Raw genomic sequence first — 17,603 nt, 5'->3', positions numbered from 1 at the left:
CTTACACCCCGGAAAGGGAGCGTCTTCCCTCTGAGCGTACCACACGATGGCAGTGTGAAGACTGCCTCTTAGGTAGCCTGAGCAAGCTTTCGTTAACTCGTGTAAATAAAAAGCTAAGTCTTGGTTGTAATGCACATAGTTAAGATCACAGATGGTTTTGTGATTTGGACACTGCCTTCCCGGTGGTATCCATTTTTACCTGACGGAATGGTGTAAACGTGTCCCCTTCCAAAAGCAAGCCCTCGTGATTCGAAATGGTGAGAAAATGAGCATAAATGCGGAAGAGGTTGTCGTCGGAGATCTGGTGGAAGTGAAAGGAGGGGATCGAATTCCTGCCGATCTCAGGATCATTTCTGCAAATGGCTGCAAGGTAGGTTTAAACAGCCTCCACGCTTGGTGCAGAGGGAGTGGAGTGGTCCCGCAGCCCCAGATGAGGCTCGTGTCGCTCATGTGACATGTTTGACTTTATTCACGGGCAGGTGGATAACTCCTCACTCACGGGAGAATCAGAGCCACAGACCAGGTCTCCGGATTTCACCAATGAAAATCCCCTGGAGACACGGAACATTGCCTTTTTTTCAACTAACTGTGTTGAAGGTAGGACCGTTTTGAAGTACTCTTCAGCACAGCGTGGCATTTATCTTGGGCTTTAATGACAACCACCAAAAAAAATAACCCCACGGCCACAATTTCTCTTTGTTTTGTGGGTCCCATTTCTGACCACCTCAGTCAAACACGGTAGAAGCAGTTGACATGCTGGCAGGAAGACACAGTAAACCTCGTGGCTGTTTTTTCCCTGTTCCCTCTGCCTCACATGTCCCTCTTGTGTTGGCAACACTAAGCTCAAGTAAGGTTTGGAGCTGCGGTCCTGCTAATGGAGTGAAATCCCAGAGTCCATATAGTTTAAAACAAACAGCATATACCACCAAAGATGTGACCCTTAAAATTATGGGTGTTTCTTCTCTTTTTTCAACCGTGCTGTGTAGTTGTGCAAATTCTGCAGCTTCACTGATAAAATCGGGTACAATTTCCCGTACTCTTTTTTAAGGCACTGCACGTGGCATTGTCGTGTATACTGGGGATCGAACCGTGATGGGCAGAATTGCCACGCTGGCTTCTGGGCTGGAGGGGGGCCAGACTCCCATCGCTGCGGAAATTGAACATTTTATCCACATCATCACGGGTGTGGCTGTGTTCCTGGGCGTGTCGTTCTTCATCCTTTCTCTGATCCTTGAGTACACCTGGCTGGAGGCTGTCATCTTCCTCATCGGCATCATTGTAGCCAACGTGCCAGAGGGTTTGCTGGCCACCGTCACGGTAAGAGGCGGGGAAGGTGATGCTTGCCCATTCTGAAGGCCTGCCTCAGGGTGAGGTTCATCCACTGTCCTCTCCTCGGGGTCTGCCGACTTGGTTTTTTGTGGTTTTTTTCTTGCATGTGTTTATATGTGGGTTTTCTTCGGAGCCAGCTGGGGAGGGTTAAGACAGTGAGAAGACCTCAGCACATTTTTATGTGGAAGATAGTAAACCAGAAGCATACGTTTTTTTCCCGCCCTTGAATTATCACATGATCCAGAACAGTGTAGTCCAGAAAGGAGAAGAACTTAGGGCTGAGTGGGAAAAACAGAATATGGTAAATCCTGACTATTTTCACTTTGCTTGATAGCCTTTTTGGAGGGGGTGGAAGGAGCCCCATATACACGTGGCCATTATTATTTCTTCCGACTTCAGAGGAAGGTTAGAGAGATTTAGTTTTAAGAAAGACGTCTATGGGGGCAGGGGTAGCCAGAGTTCCTATAGAACGGCTGCCTGGCCATTTGAAGTATTAATAATCTGTTCCCAATGCTTCAGGTGTGCCTGACGCTGACTGCAAAGCGCATGGCCAGGAAAAACTGCTTAGTGAAGAACCTGGAGGCTGTGGAGACCTTGGGATCCACGTCCACCATCTGCTCAGACAAAACTGGAACTCTGACCCAGAACCGAATGACAGTGGCCCACATGTGGTTCGACAACCAAATCCACGAGGCGGACACGACAGAGAATCAGAGCGGTAAGGCCGGCCCGCCCCCACAGCTCAGCCTCCCCTGCTTGAAGTTGGGTAGAGCGTCATGGGTTTTCAATGTTTCTGGTTTGGGGGTTTTGTTTTGTTTTTTGTTTTTTTGCATGTCAATTCAAGCATGGTTGGGAAAATGCCTAAACCCTGACTAGTTTATGGGGAAAGGAGATGTGTCATTTCACATCTTTCTGGGACTTCAGTACACAGCTAAGCACTTTGTTCTTGTCTCTTTTTGCCTCCACCAGGTGTTTCATTTGACAAGACTTCGGCCACGTGGCTCGCTCTGTCCAGAATTGCAGGTCTTTGTAACAGGGCCGTGTTTCAGGCTAACCAGGATAACCTGCCTATCCTGAAGGTACGCTCAGCAGTTCTGTTACGATTGCCTCCAGGTTGTGCTCATGCCACACAGGAACTACCACCTGAGGGTTCGCTTTAAAAAGCACGTGACCTTTGGGTGTTGTAAAGTCGTTGTCTATTGTAAGACACTTGGAATGGTGTGTAACTCTTTGCTGTGTGTAACCTGAGTTGTATTGCCTGTAGATCCCCAAGTATTTACAATACCCTGTGGTCAATAAAGATCAGTAAAGGGGGAATGTATGGGAAAAAAACTGACTTAAGTAGGAGGGGGCAGGCAGTCCACCTAACTTGTAAAATCCGGCTTGACTCCTCTTGACTTTATATCCTAATCACCTCACCTAGTGGACAGTGAGGGCTACTTTTGTGACTCGATAATCGTATTTGCATATTATGATACAGCAGATTCCAGTCAATCCCTTAAGCCATTTATTTTCTTAAAATAGCTCAGCTATTTCTCTTATCTTATTTGTTCTTAGCTTGCTTACTAATGATGCAAAAATAAGCTAATTAAGCTCAGCCTCCTGGAATTCGCATGAAATTTGCAATGACTAAGATATTACCGTGTGACCCAGTAAAGACTTGGTCCCAGAAAGATCATGAGCTATACAAGGTCCTTGAGGCCGAGAGTAGCTGTGTGGATCCCTTGGGGCGGCTCACTCTCCCCAAAGCTGCCTGTGGTGGATCTGGGTAGAAACTGTGTTGTCCAAGAGAATGTGGCTCAGATGGAACTGAGATGACCTCTGTTGTGAGGATGGGGGTCCTTTATTCTTGAAAGGAGTTTCTTGGCATTGAAATGATGTTGATTTGGGGATGATGTTCATCTTGGGATAAAGCTTGAGATGTCTGCTTCATCGTTTTCCTTACCTCAAAGTGGAAATTTTCTAGGCTTTGAACACAGGGACTCATAAGTATCCAACCTTTTCTCATTTCAAAGCTCCAGAAAGGTAGCATGAGCTGTTATTTCTAAGTTATTTCAGGGGTCTGGGGCCATGTTATGTTAATGACATTATCAAAAAAAAAAAAAAAAGAGGGGCCTACAGCCCTATTCTGCTTTGATAATTGTCTTTTATTAAAGTGATCCTACTTATTTCCCACTTACTTCCTGCTTCTTACGAAACCTGGCCACATTTCTTATTAAAAAGAACTCCTGTATTTATAAGGGAGCATTCATTTGCCCATCTGCACGTGTGGTCTGGTGTGCCAAAGTTGTAAAATACTCTTCTGTGTGAAAGTTGAGTATAGCCGAAAGTGCTTTTTAGTGTGTCAAAATGTATCACAGTATATAGCACACAAAATGTGTGTTACCTGAAGTGTGGGCTTTAAAATGGTAGCTGATGACATCAGTGTTGGAACTAAAAATAACTTCAAGTTCACATCATTCAGGCCCAGATAATCCTGCACAATTAAATTATGTTTAGAATGTAAAGTCCTGCTTAGTCCTTGACACAGACCATTTGCCCTCCATCCTGAGAACCCAGGGCATTTTCTTCTTAAATTGCAGGGCAGTGAAGGGGACTGTAACTATTTACAGTCTCACTCTGTATTTTCTGATTCATAACTAGAAATAGGTGGTTGGGAATAATACTGTCTTTGAGACTTCTCAGCAGGCCCAGGGAAGGTTAAAAAAAATAAAAGGCTGGAGTGGGTTGGAAGAGTGTATCATGCCTCTCCCAAGGGTCAGTGACACCTTGCACCAGTTTGGGTAGGGTGAGGAGGGCAGGCGGCCAGGAAGAGTTTGGAATTTGAGATAAAGGACTGTGATGGGTGGTCACACCCCAGAACGGTGTTCTTCCTCGCCCACCTTCCCTCTCCTCCTGACAGATGGGAAGACAGTCCAGGCTTTCTCCTGGGTTTCAGTGGTGTGGTGCTGAAGTGCTACAGGGTGAAGCGCTTTCAGGGTGACTAATGGAGACATCTGTTCACAGCGGGCTGTAGCGGGTGATGCCTCAGAGTCTGCGCTCCTGAAGTGCATTGAGGTGTGCTGCGGTTCTGTGAAGGAGATGAGAGAGAGATACACCAAGATCGTCGAGATCCCATTCAACTCCACCAACAAGTACCAGGTCTGAGGATCTGGGGTCTCGTTGCCAGGGGGCACAGAAAGGAAGGACATAGGCTGGAAAAAGATCCATCCACCCTTTTGGAATTTTCCAGGTTTAAATGCTTTCTAAAAACGAATTAGTCACACTCTTTGTGAGTGCTTGAATTTGACATCTGACTCTGTGTCCGTGTAGAAAATTCTCATTTATTTGAACATTAGTAGGATAAATGGAGCCTCTTCTTTCTAACGTGTTGTCCAGGCCCTTTTGAGTTCTCCTTTGTGGGTTGGAGTGGGTGTGGGGATGGGGGAGAGGGCTGGGCAGGGCTGTGGGTCCCTGTTCTGAATTTTCTTTGGGAAAATTGTGTACATGAACATGTGTCAGGGATGCGTGAGTACCTTGCCACGCTCGTTTCCTCTGTAGCATTCAAAGTGTGCTACAGGGTGTAAGACAACTAAATTTAGGAATAAGGGCTCTTGTATCTTTCAGAACAGATACTAGGGACTTACCTAGTGCTCCACTGGTTAGGATGTCTTTTTCACTGCCACGGGCCTGGGTTCAATCCCCTAGTCAGGGAACTAAGATCCCACAAGCCACATGTCGCAGCCAAAAAAAAAAAAAAAAATCTCCCTCCCTGGGCTGTCAGGCCCAGCTGTCTAATGTTTGCATCCTTTCCATTCTTCAGTTATCCATCCACAAGAACGCCAATGCAGGTGAGCCCCGGCACCTACTGGTGATGAAAGGTGCCCCAGAAAGGATCTTGGACCGCTGCAGCTCCATCCTCATCCATGGCAAGGAGCAGCCCCTGGACGAGGAGCTGAAGGACGCTTTTCAGAATGCCTACCTGGAGCTGGGTGGCCTCGGAGAGCGTGTGCTGGGTACGCTGATAGTCCGGGAAACAATTGCAAGTTACCACCTTAACCTCTGCTTCTCGTTAACTTCCCTTTATTTGCCCCCTTTGTTTTGAAAACAATAAGCGCTGAAGACACAGGGCAACAAAATCCTGCCGGTTTGCCTCTGATTCTGACTTAGACCTTTAATCTCATGCTGGTCAGTTCTGTTTGCTCAGAAAAGGAGAGGGAAAGAGTAGTTGTCTGGCTTTTGTTGCTATGTCCATGATCTGTAAGCTTCGTGAAATGAAAATTCATTCATTCCTAGGGCATCTAGAATAAAGCCGCTTCCCAGCTGCCACAGAATGGCTGTGAATTTACCTGGGCACTTTGTCACCAGCTCACAGATTAGGTGAATGGTGAATTTGGAGCCTCGGATGCCTTCTGTTCTGTGTCAGCCACTGCAGACAAGAAGCACGTTCACCCACTGTGTCATAGGGAAAGTGGCATCTGTCATCTTTTGTACAGATAAAAACTGAATTACATCATTAATGTAATTCCTCTGTTCTCCTTAGCTGGGTAACTTAGAACTGATTACCTGGTCCCCATACTCTTGTTCTTACCTGCTCTTCAGTCTAACTTGAGGTGTCTTAGGTCTCTATTCAACTGAAAGGTCATTCTTAAGTGTTTGTTTTTGTTTTTTTTTTCTGTTTCTGCACCTCCACCACCCCACAGTAGAAGCAGTCTCTCCTATGAATCCACAAAACACCTGATACCACTTTAAAGGCCATTGTAACCTCCATACAACATCGAAAGAAATGTCTTAAGTATCATGATTCTTATATTAACAACAATAGTACTAGATGAGGAACCCCTTGGGCAGAGTGTGTCTGATCCGCATTTACCCTCAAAGAAGCTTGGCTTCCTTCTTGTACACAGCTGCTCAGCAGTAGATGTTGTGGTTAGATGAACAGTGAGCAGAGCCATGGCCTTGGTTGTTTTCTCCAGAGAGGAGAGTAGAGACAAGTAATCACATGATGTGCCAAAGTCCAAGTAACTGAGGAGACGGGGTCTCAGTTCACTTGCATTCAATCGCTCAGTCATTTCTGACTCTGTGACCCCATGGACTGCAGCACTCCAGGCTTCCCTGCCCATCACCAACTCCGGGAGCTTGCTCTAACTCCTGTCCGTCGAGTCGGTCATGCCATCCAACCATCTCATCCTCTGTCATCCCCTTCTCCTCCCGCCTTCAGTCTTTCTCAGGATCAGGCTCTTTTCCAGTGAGTCAGTTCTTCACATCAGGTAGCCAGAGGATTGGAGCTTCAGCTTCAGCATCAGTTCTTCCAATGAATATTTATGACTGATCTCCTTTAGGATGGACTGGTTGGATCTCCTTGCTGTCCAGGGGACTCTCAAGCATCTTCTCCAGCACCACAGTTCAAAAGCATCAATTCTTTGGCACTCAGCCTTCTTTATAGTCCAACTCTCACATCTGTGCATGATGGAAAAATCATAGCTTTGACTATATGGACCTTTGTCAGTAAAGTAATGTCTCTGCTTTTTAATATGCTGTCTAGGTTTGTCTTAGCTTTTCTTCCAAGGAGCAAGGGTCTTTTAATTTCATGGCTGCAGTCACCATCTGCAGTGATTTTGGAGCCCCCCAAAATAAAGTCTGTCACTGTTTCCATTGTTTCCCCATCTATTTGTCATGAAGTAATGGGACCAGATGCCATGATCTTAGTTTTTGAATGTTGAGTTTTAAGCCAGCTTTTTCACTTTCCTCTTTCACACTCATCAAGAGGCTCTTTAGTTCCTCTTCGCTTTCTGCCATAAGGGTGGTGTCATCTGCATATCTGAGGTTATTGATATTTCTCCCGGCAATCTTAATTCCAGTTTGTGCTTCATCCAGCCCGGCGTTTCTGATGATGTACTCTGCATAGAAGTTAAATAAGCAGGGTGACAATATACAGCCTTGACGTACTCCTTTTCCTATTTGAGACTGAAACCATGGTGCTCAGACTCCCATTTCTTCACATTAAACAGAGCCTCATCCTCAGAGGCTTGGTGATGGATTCTTGTCTGTTGCGTGGTTTCCAAGGACTCTGTATCATTCATAAATGTTCAGTGAAACTCATTTGGTTATAAAAGTAGAATTTTTTTAAAAAAGCTTTCCAAACTAACAAACTGCTACACAACAAGCTGGGCTCCTGCAACTTTCTCTGTCACTGGAAGTCCTCACAGACTCCCTGCCCTCCTGCAGGTTTTTGCCACTTGCTGCTGCCAGATGAGCAGTTTCCTGAAGGCTTCCAGTTTGACACCGACGATGTGAACTTCCCTGTTGATAATCTCTGCTTCGTGGGACTCATCTCCATGATTGACCCACCACGGGCTGCTGTCCCAGATGCTGTGGGCAAATGCCGAAGTGCTGGAATCAAGGTACTGCCCCCACCCTGCCGTGGCATCACCTCTTAGCAGTTCTGGGCGCCCTGCTTAGTGCCCCTCAGGGTCCACGTGATCGCTGGTGTTTCTCACCTGGAGTATTGATTTCTCATCTCCAAAGCTTTTTAGTTACCCCCGGAGAAAGCCAAATGGTATTAAAATGTTGGTGTAAGCTGCAGATGAGGGATCGAAAAGTTAAAAAAAAACCCGTAAGAGAAATGTAACTGAGCAAATTAAAAAGTGCTGAAGACTTGGTAAGGTTTTAAATTTTGAAATACTGCCTTATTCTAAATTAATACTCCTCATGCAATGAATGGCCTGTCTTGTGTTTTCAGATAGTTGGTTGTGAAGGGAATGTTCGGTGCACCACTCTGTGTCTGTCTTAAGTTGCAGAGTGTTCAGGTGCGCCGATTCATTGTGCTTTATACAGTCTGCCGTGTTACTGGTTGTTTGGCTTATTTCCAGCTTCTCAGTCTCAGGAGTAATACTGCTCTGAAAAGCTTTGTAAAAAATTCTTCTCCTACCACTTTGATTGTATTCTTAATGTAATCATAGGGTCAAAAAGAACAGTAATTGATTTGAATTCTTGTTACTTACTGCTTTCCCTCCAAATCGGGCCAGTTTCAGGATGCTGACCAGCAGTGTGTGGGCCCTATTACGCACCAGCATGAGATTTTCACCCTTTGTTGTTGTTGTTGGGTTTAGTAAATTTGAGTATCTTTGTTTGATGGTGTAAAAAGATAACTGTTTATCCTGTGTGATTGTGTGCCAAGATAAAATCTGGGTTTTGCTTGTTGTCTTCTGTGAACTCGTATTTGTGTTTTGGGCTAGTTCGTGTTTATCAGTGTTCTGTTTGCATTTCTTTCCCTTTGATATTGCAAGCTGAGTCATCCTTGATATTTATTCTTGCCCACTTGTAAGACTTCTCAAGGTCATTTGCTTGGCAGCTGCATTCAGCAGATTGTCCTCTTTTCTGCCACAGGTCATCATGGTCACCGGAGACCATCCCATCACTGCCAAAGCCATTGCCAAAGGTGTGGGGATCATCTCAGAAGGTAATGAGACTGTAGAAGACATTGCTGCCCGCCTCAACATCCCAGTGAGCCAGGTGAACCCCAGGTAAGGCGGGAAGGTCAGAGCACTGCTGCCTGGAATGTGCAGATGCTGGTAGTCGGGCATCTTCAGCTTGGTTCTATGTGGTTTCCTTCTAGGGTTACTCTGGGTAGGGAGGCCCCTTCAGTGGCAGAAAGCAGCCTTGTTCCCAGGGAGGGTTTTCTTTTTTTTTTCTTTTTTTAAAATTTATTTTAATTGGAGGCTGATGATTTGACAATATTGTGGTGGTTTTTGCCATACATTCACATGAATCAGCCATGGGTGTACATGTGTTCCCCATCCTGACCCTCCTTCCTGCCTCCCTGCCCATCCCATCCCTCAGGGTCATCCCAGTGCACCAGCCCTGAACACCCCAGGGAAGGTTTTCAATAAGAGCAATCATTGTAAGCAACACTTAGATGGTGCTTACTGTTCTAAGCATTTGCCATGGAAACCTACAGAGGTCGGTAGCGCTCCCAGCTTGCAGAGCAGGGAAGCTGAGGCCGAGTCACGCGGTACACTCAGCAGTCCGGCTTCTGAGTTCATGCTGTTCCCCTTCTCCTTACTGCCCAGCACCTAGCACCTTGTCATTTTCAGGTCCACACTAACAAAGTGGGCAAGGCCTATGACTTAGGCCAGCAAGAATTTTGGCGATACAGTGAAATAGATAACTTGAGACAAATTAGTTTTGCTTTTTTAATGTTTTGTTAAGGCTTAGGGGCCACCCCCAGCAAACCCTACTTTGGGTTTGGTCTTTCATCAGCTCTGCCACTGTCTAAAACTTAGTTATGTTGTTTCGATGCATCCTGTAAACATGGGGTAAGGAAGGTGAGAGACAGGCCTGCCTCTTGGTGGTCGTGAATCTTGAATGAGATAATATACATGAGTATGCTTTGTAACCTGTAAGACACTGCACAGGTAAGACCTTTTACTTAATGGGACAGTTCCCCGTGGCTTTATGGTGTTACGCTTCCCTGGTGGCTCAGACGGTAAAAAATCCACCTGCAATGCCAGAGACCTGGGTTTGATCCCTGGGTTGGGAAGATCCCCTGGAGGAGGAAATAGCAACCCGCTCCAGTATTCTTGCCTGGAGAATCCCATGGACAGAGGAGCCTGGTGGGCTACAGCCTATGGGGTCGCAGAGAGTTGGACATGACTGAGCAACCAACGCAACACTGCATGGTGAGAGAACTTCTGTTCTCAGTGAAAAGGGACAGACAGGTGACCTTTATTTGTGGGGGTTTTTTTTTTTTTTTTTTTTGGTCCTGATCGAAGGGATGCCCGGGCCTGCGTGGTACATGGAAGTGATCTGAAGGACATGACTCCCGAGCAGCTGGATGACATCTTGAAGTACCACACAGAGATTGTGTTCGCCAGGACCTCTCCGCAGCAGAAGCTCATCATTGTGGAAGGCTGCCAGAGACAGGTTGGCACACAGCCGGGGCGGGCTCTTTCAGGCGCTGCTGACCTCAGTGATTGCAGTTCCAGGAAAAACAAAAAAACAAGGCAACAGTGCTGGAAACCTGAGCCAGCTAGCTCCTCTCTGTCTCAGAATACATGGGCCAGTAAGAAGCTCCAGGCGTACAGAGGATGGTGACTGGATCATGGTTTAGCCAAGACACATACTCTACTGTACTGGTCTTCGCTGTGGCCCAGAGTCAGAGCTTCAGCACTCAGCACCAGAAGAGCAGTGCAGGGTCCTGATGTCCACACCGGAGATGTGAATGCCCAGGAGGTTCATCCCATAGTTGGGAGGGACCTGGGGGTGATGGTGCATAAAGGAGCGGGGCTTTCCTGAGTGACACTCACCCGAGTCACGACTTCACGTAGACCTTGTGAACGAGGTGCAGGTGTCTCCTGGATCCTGGTGCTTGATACTAGCTGTGTGCATTCTTGGCTGAGATAGTTCTAAGTCTAGACGGAGGCTCAATGGGAAAGGAGCAGTGTCTGTAATGAGAAGCAAATAAGAGGCTGCACCTCACTTTACGCCCAACCACGCAATTCCACTCCTTTTCCTGGCAGGGTGCCATCGTGGCTGTAACTGGAGACGGTGTCAATGACTCCCCGGCTTTGAAGAAGGCAGACATTGGGGTTGCCATGGGGATTGCAGGCTCAGACGTGTCTAAGCAAGCTGCTGACATGATTCTCCTAGATGACAACTTTGCCTCAATTGTGACTGGAGTAGAGGAAGGTGAGAGTGCTGCGTGAAACCTGGTCCAGATGCTGCTGAGCAGTATCCATTTCTGCACGTCATTTCCGGTCCTTTTCATTAAGCTCTACATTAAAAACAATCTTGCTTTCCCAGGTCGTCTGATCTTTGATAACTTGAAGAAATCCATTGCTTATACCCTCACCAGTAACATTCCTGAGATTACCCCCTTCCTGATATTTATTATTGCAAACATTCCACTCCCTCTGGGGACCGTCACCATCCTCTGCATCGACTTGGGAACGGACATGGTAAGTGACTGGCACACATTCCACACATCACAGTGCTAAAGTGTGGCATTAGCACTCACTACTGTGTTCTCTGGGTCCCCGTGGCCAGCATTTGGAAATATCACTACCGAGAATTTCTTGGCCTGTGTGTGGCAGCCTCAGCATCAAAGATTCAGTGTTAATCATTCTTTAAGACAGGTGTCAATACCTATTTATCCGATAGAAATCTTCCCTTTTGTATCATTTTGCCCTTTTTTTAAAAAAAGACGGGGGACTTGTAATATCTCATTATGGAAAACAGTTTTTTTAAGGGAGAGCAAGAATTTGAGAACAAACAAAAGGGTCACAACATGAGCTTGCCAGTTTCTGATGACTTCTCGCCCCTCCTTCAGGTCCCTGCTATCTCCTTGGCTTATGAGCAGGCTGAGAGCGACATCATGAAGAGGCAGCCCAGAAACCCCCAGACGGACAAACTCGTGAACGAGCGGCTGATCAGCATGGCCTATGGACAGATTGGTGAGCCAGCAGATTTCAAGTATCTGTAGGGGTGCTGTCTGCCTCAGACAGGGTTTCTGAGGCTTCAGAAGTTGGGTAACTTCCAAATCTAAGATGAGCCAGGATCTAGGGTAAGGCTGGGGATTTTTTTTAGATTCCCTTCCAAGTGAGAAGACATCTTTTGCCATCTTCTCAGAAACCTTAGTTCTTTAGATTGGGCAGTTGCAACTGAGCTCATCTGCTTTAGAACAAAGAAAGGCCCCTGCTCATGGAGCCTTTTGAATGCCAGGCACTGCTCCTAAGAGCTGCAATATTAACTCAAAGGCAGCTTTTCTGGGGAAATAAAGTCCTACCACTGATTGGACTCAGCAAACTCTGAACTCTGCACCCAGTGGAGTTTGGAGGTTTGGCTGACTGGTCACCATCACATGGCAACTCTGCACCCTCACTCTCCCCACCCCCAGTGCTTGATTTTGGTTCCACTCATGGAACAGAACCAGCTAACAGGTAGTCTAGATGGTGGACAGTGAAAATGCCCTTTGATCCTAAACACTGCCTTTAGCAGAACTTCATAAAGCCACCAGCAGCAACTTGTTCTTCTAGACTAATTGCATCACTGTGAACACTTGGGTAAAAATGCAACAAATCAAGTATGTTTTGGAAACATGGCAAAGATTGATTTAACCATTTCTGACAACAAAGCAATTGGCTGATGGCTAGAAAGGCCTAATTTTGAAGTAGGAAAATGGTCCAGAGTATAGGATGAAATCCCACCCCAAAGAGTTGAAGGCAGTATAGTTGGATTGGATCCCAGAGAGAAGGATCCTGGAAGTGGGGGAAGTGGAGGATCAGGTCAGAAAGTGCCACATTCGTGATTTCCACAGTGGCTGGCAAAAAGGCCATGTGTAAAAATTTTGAGAGATGGAACAGGAGTCGTAATTTTTTTTCAGGAATTAAAAAATGGGGATGTGGATTTTTACCCCTAAGGGTCATGTCCTGATAGAAGCAGATGACCAAGGAATAGAGGTGGGTGTTTTTAAGAACAAGGGCCAGGTCCCTCTTTTAAGCTCTAAAAAGTGACTCGAAGTGGAACAGGTGTGGGTGAAGAGTGTGCCCGCAGATGATTTGTACCAGGCCCTGGCATTCAAGTTCTTTTCAACTTCTCAGGTATGATCCAGGCCCTGGGGGGCTTCTTCACTTACTTTGTTATCATGGCTGAGAACGGCTTCCTCCCAAATCACCTGCTGGGCATCCGAGTGACCTGGGATGACCGTTGGATCAACGATGTGGAGGACAGCTATGGGCAGCAGTGGGTGAGTGAGGGCTGCCCGCCCGCCAGTGCCAGACAGAGCTCCTCTAGCACCAAAGGACAGGGCCTCACGGCCTCTGGACACAAGGGCCAAGAGCCAGGCTCATCCGTCTGCCTTGTGCGTTTCAGACCTATGAACAGAGGAAGATTGTGGAGTTCACCTGCCACACGGCCTTCTTTGTCAGTATCGTGGTGGTGCAGTGGGCTGACCTGGTCATCTGCAAGACCAGGAGGAATTCTGTCTTCCAGCAGGGGATGAAGTGAGTAGGCCACAGTCGGGGGTCTCAGCTCAAAGACGGGTCTGGTGATGGGTGTCTAACCCCTGCGCTAAATAAAAAGCCCAGCACCTGACACATTGGACGGAAGTTCTAGAACCTTGTCTGGGGAGCTAATTCATGCAGCAAAATGTCATTTTCTAGGTTTTTTCATCTGAACTCAGGTTCCTAAGTACAAATACATAAAGACCTATGAAGACATCAACCTGCCATGTGAAACATAGTAGGGATTCCCCTGGCACTCCAGTGGTTAAGATTTCACCTTCCAATTCAGGGGACATGGGTTCGAACCCTGGTCAGGGAGCTACATGCCTCATGGGCAAAAAAGACCAAAACATGAAGCAGAAGCAATGTTGTAACAAATTCAATAAAGGCTTTAAAAATCGTCCACGTTAAAAAAAATAATAAAAAACAATGTTAGAAGATATACTTTTATTTGCAGTTTTTTAACCTCTCTCCCCTTCTTGTTTTTAGGAACAAGATCTTAATATTTGGCCTCTTTGAAGAGACAGCCCTTGCTGCTTTTCTTTCCTACTGCCCTGGAATGGGTGTTGCCCTGAGGATGTATCCCCTCAAGTAAGTCCTTCTTCTTTTAGGTCCAAAAAGTTGGAAATAACCAGCATGGCTTGTTCCTCCCATGGCACATGTTAGTAGCTGTTTTTTTCAGAGCTGTTGGGTGATAGGTACAAGAATTCCTCTGAACTGGGAAACAAAGGCTGACTCAGTGATGCAGACCAGGAATCAGCATTGCTAGGGCCACCCAGGCTCTGACCCTTGGGCTTGCTCACCAGCCAGCTGAGCTGAGCACCAAAGCCCAGTTGTCTTGAGGCCAGCTGGGGGCATCCTCAGCTGTGAAGTTGGGGTCACAAGTCCAAATCTTGATTTGCTCACCCAGTGAGTGAAGTGCATCCTATCGCAAGCCCCTCATCTCTGGGGCCTCTGACTCCTCTGCTTTCAGAGGAGGATGGTGGAGCCGCAAATCTGAGGTCTTTATAGTCGAGCACTGGTAGTGTCAGGAGATCATGCATAGGTAGGAAGCCAGCCACTTGTCTTCAGTCAGAACCCAACTGGCCTTGAACATGGTGAAAGACAACACCTTTGATAGATTGAATTTTCACATGCAGAATTTGCCACAAACTCCCAAGAGTGTTTTGAAGGATTGAGTGTGTTTGTGGTATCTGCCAACTGGTTCAGGTTAGGCAGCTGCATCCTCGTTAGAATACGCTAAGCCACAGAAACTGCGACTTGTGATCTGAACATCAGTCTCCCCGTCCTTGTTCAAACCCATCTGGACTCTCTCTCAAGTAGCCTGTTGCCCTCAGCACTTCTCCCTGTTCTCATCCCAGAAGTAACCAGACCTCGTGGGGTCCCTGTCTTCCTGCTGGCGGTGTAAGGGTAGACTGGCATCCAGGGTCTCGTTACTGTGCCAGACGTCTTCCTAGCCTTGTACCCATCCAGGCTTACTTGAGGTGGATTGAGCACTCCTCCTCTGCGTTCATGTTTGGGAGGCCGTTCCTCCCCACTCCGTCAGCCCTGAAGGTTGCTTCCCTTGGGGCTTCCCTTGCTCTTGGCTTCCTGGGCCCGCGCAGCTGCACCCCTCCTTTGCCATTGTTGTCGCTTGTGCACTCCATAGATGATAATCTTCAAAGCAAGGGCCACAGTATCATTTTTTGGCTTTATATTCCCAGTGCCCCACAGAGTCTGCACACAACAAGGGCAAGCCTTGCCCAAGCTGAATTCTATCATCTTGGGCCATTGTTTTAAGAGAAGGCCAGGAGAATCAGAGCTCTCTAAAAAGGCCAAAATGAAAAGTCTCACAACAAACTGATGCCTCTGAGCATCTTTTGCTGTGACTTGAGAGAGAACTTGTTCCCAGTGGGTTCTACCCAGTGTGGAAGGTGGCTTAGTTACAAAGGTCCCCAAGTCAAGCGAAGTCGTCTTTTAGCAGCTGTGGAGGACACACCAGACAGGAAGAGGGGGAGATGCCAGAGCTCTGCCCTGGGACGGCCTTCCTCCTGTGGTTGCCCTGGGAAGTTGGGAGTCAAAGTGTCAGCCTCTTCTAGAGGCTGCCCAGGGTGCCTGTCTCCAGGCTGGGGACTGTGGCAGCAGCCCCTGGGTCCCCAAAGGCCTCGGATCTCTGCTAGGACTCAGCTGCTTACTCCCCGGGTCTGGAGTCAACACACTCCTGACTCTTCTAAACTCTACTGTCAGAGACCAGATTCAGGGGATGATTAAACCAGTCATGACCCACACTCGCAGTTCTTTTATCTTCAAATGCCAGGACATGAGCCAAATGTACTTGAGTTTCTTAAATATTTTAGAAAAGGAAAAAAGGAAATATCCTGTTGGCTCTGGAATTGTCAACAAAAAAAATCAAAGCTGACCTACAGTACCAACCGGTTCTCATGGAAACCCAGCTGAAGGTGGCAGTCTGCTTTCTTCTGCGCCTCTAGGCTCTGAGCGTGCAGAAGTGGGGTGTTTTCATCATGAGTTCTGTGTGAGTGCTCAGCAGTTAGCCAGGACTGTGCCTGGCTTCTCCTTTGGGGCTGATGTGTTCCACTGTCCATTTGCTGATGTGCAGTCTCTGCCTGCCTCTGAGTGGTGTCCACATGTAAATTGCCACCTGGTTCTGCTTCCAGACCTACCTGGTGGTTCTGTGCCTTCCCCTACTCTCTTCTCATCTTCGTGTATGACGAAGTCCGGAAGCTCATCATCAGGCGACGTCCTGGCGGTGAGTACAGGCATTTTCAGTTAGGACTGGGGCTGGGGAGGGCTGCCTAGTTCTGGCTCTTGCTCTGTTTCTTTCGAAGTGTCTGGGCTCCTCCACAATCAGCCTGATTAGCTAAGTCCACGGGACGCTAACTACAGTCACAGCCCATCCACAGCCCATGGAGATCTCAACTGAGGTTTTAGAACTGATCAAATACAACCTGAATAGGATGTGGTAGAAACTTGGTCAGAAGTCTAAACTGTCTTTCCAATTAAAACATTACTCTTAAAAACACATACAGTTGCTGCTAAGTCACTTCAGTCCTGTCCGACTCTTAGCGACCCCATGGACTGCAGCCTACCAGGCTCCTCCGTCCATGGGATTTTCCAGGCAAGAGTGCTGGAGTGGGGTCCATTGCCTTCTCCGACATACAGTTGAGGGCCCCGTAGACTTAGTTCCGCAAAGCTCACAGTCGCTGACCTCTGTCTCTCTGTCTGCTACCCGCAGGTTGGGTGGAGAAGGAGACCTACTACTAGACCCCCTCCTGCACGCCGTGGAGCATCATGCCACAAACTCTGCACCCACCACCCACCCCCTCTTTGTGTACTTCAGTCTTGGAATTCAGAATTCCACCCTGGTAGGAAAGCACCGAAGCATGTGGGGAAGGGAGACGTCCCGGAATGAAGCATGTAGCTCTATGGGGGGGGTGGGGGTGGGGGGAGGGGTGCCCGAGAAACATCCGTCTGTGGAAACGACTGTGGGGAAGGTTTTTATGTGCCTTTTTGTTTTTGTAAAATGGAAAACTCGGAAAGACTGAAAGAATACATTTTATATTCGGATTTTTACAAATAAAGATGGCTATTATAATGGAGTCCGCCTCACAGCCTTCATCAGTTCTGTGGTCCAGATGTCCACGCAAGATTCATCTGGAGCGGTGCTTCCCAGCGCACGCGTCCCCGGCTGGCAGCCTCATCAGCATCACCTGGGGACTGGTTAGCACAGCGAAGCCACGGCCATGGAACAAGACGCTAGCCAGCAATCGGTTCAATAAGTCTCCAGGTGATGCTGATTCACATTCAAGTTTCAGAACCACAGGCTGAGGGAAACTTCCTGCCTATGCTTTTGTAGTCTGAGGAGACAAGCTCACCCGAACAGGGTTCCCCATGGGCTCTACTGCAGGGGCTATGGCTGAAACTCCCCACTGCTGCCTCCACATCTGTTTCTTGATGAACATACCTGTCAGGAGAAAGATTTTCAGACCCTCAGAGAAGGCCCACCCCCACCCCTTTCCCATCCTGGGTGCAGCCGCAGCCGTGGTCTCCAATCACCAGGACCACTCCGGCCTCAAGTGTCTGTGTCCCAAGATCTGAGAAGTAGGAAGCTACCTATACACAGATGGTTGGAACACATGTGCACATCACCAGGTGCTTCCCTTCCATATAACTCGTTCCTCATTTAGCATCGAACAGCTCCATTTCAGAGAGTGGCTATGTGCCAAGAAGGTACTTAAGAAAAAAGGTGGAAAGATTTGTTTGCTGCAGGGTCAAGATCAAGCATTCCTTCTGCTT

General features: G+C 47.5%; 1 protein-coding gene across 2 annotated transcripts in view; it reads left to right on the top strand.

The window, feature by feature from the left end:
- Positions 1–16,906, top strand: part of ATP1A1 (ATPase Na+/K+ transporting subunit alpha 1) — a 32,330-nt gene extending 15,424 nt beyond the window's left edge. For both annotated transcript variants that reach the window (NM_001076798.1, XM_059881707.1), the window contains 18 exon segments: positions 236–370; positions 480–597; positions 1,049–1,317; positions 1,849–2,047; positions 2,299–2,408; positions 4,336–4,470; positions 5,132–5,324; positions 7,537–7,712; positions 8,698–8,834; positions 10,083–10,233; positions 10,830–10,998; positions 11,113–11,267; positions 11,639–11,762; positions 12,909–13,054; positions 13,180–13,310; positions 13,800–13,901; positions 15,965–16,056; positions 16,543–16,906. In NM_001076798.1, coding sequence (NP_001070266.1) covers positions 236–370; positions 480–597; positions 1,049–1,317; positions 1,849–2,047; positions 2,299–2,408; positions 4,336–4,470; positions 5,132–5,324; positions 7,537–7,712; positions 8,698–8,834; positions 10,083–10,233; positions 10,830–10,998; positions 11,113–11,267; positions 11,639–11,762; positions 12,909–13,054; positions 13,180–13,310; positions 13,800–13,901; positions 15,965–16,056; positions 16,543–16,571 — 2,571 coding nt within the window. In that variant the 3' untranslated portion in view covers positions 16,572–16,906.
- The last annotated feature ends 697 nt before the right edge of the window (positions 16,907–17,603 follow it).

The sequence above is a fragment of the Bos taurus genome, chromosome 3 (genome assembly GCF_002263795.3).
Source record: "Bos taurus isolate L1 Dominette 01449 registration number 42190680 breed Hereford chromosome 3, ARS-UCD2.0, whole genome shotgun sequence".
In the NCBI taxonomy this organism is placed as follows: Eukaryota; Metazoa; Chordata; class Mammalia; order Artiodactyla; family Bovidae; genus Bos; species Bos taurus.
The sequence above is the reverse complement of the archived record's forward strand: the minus strand, read 5'-3'. Positions and strand labels throughout refer to the sequence as shown.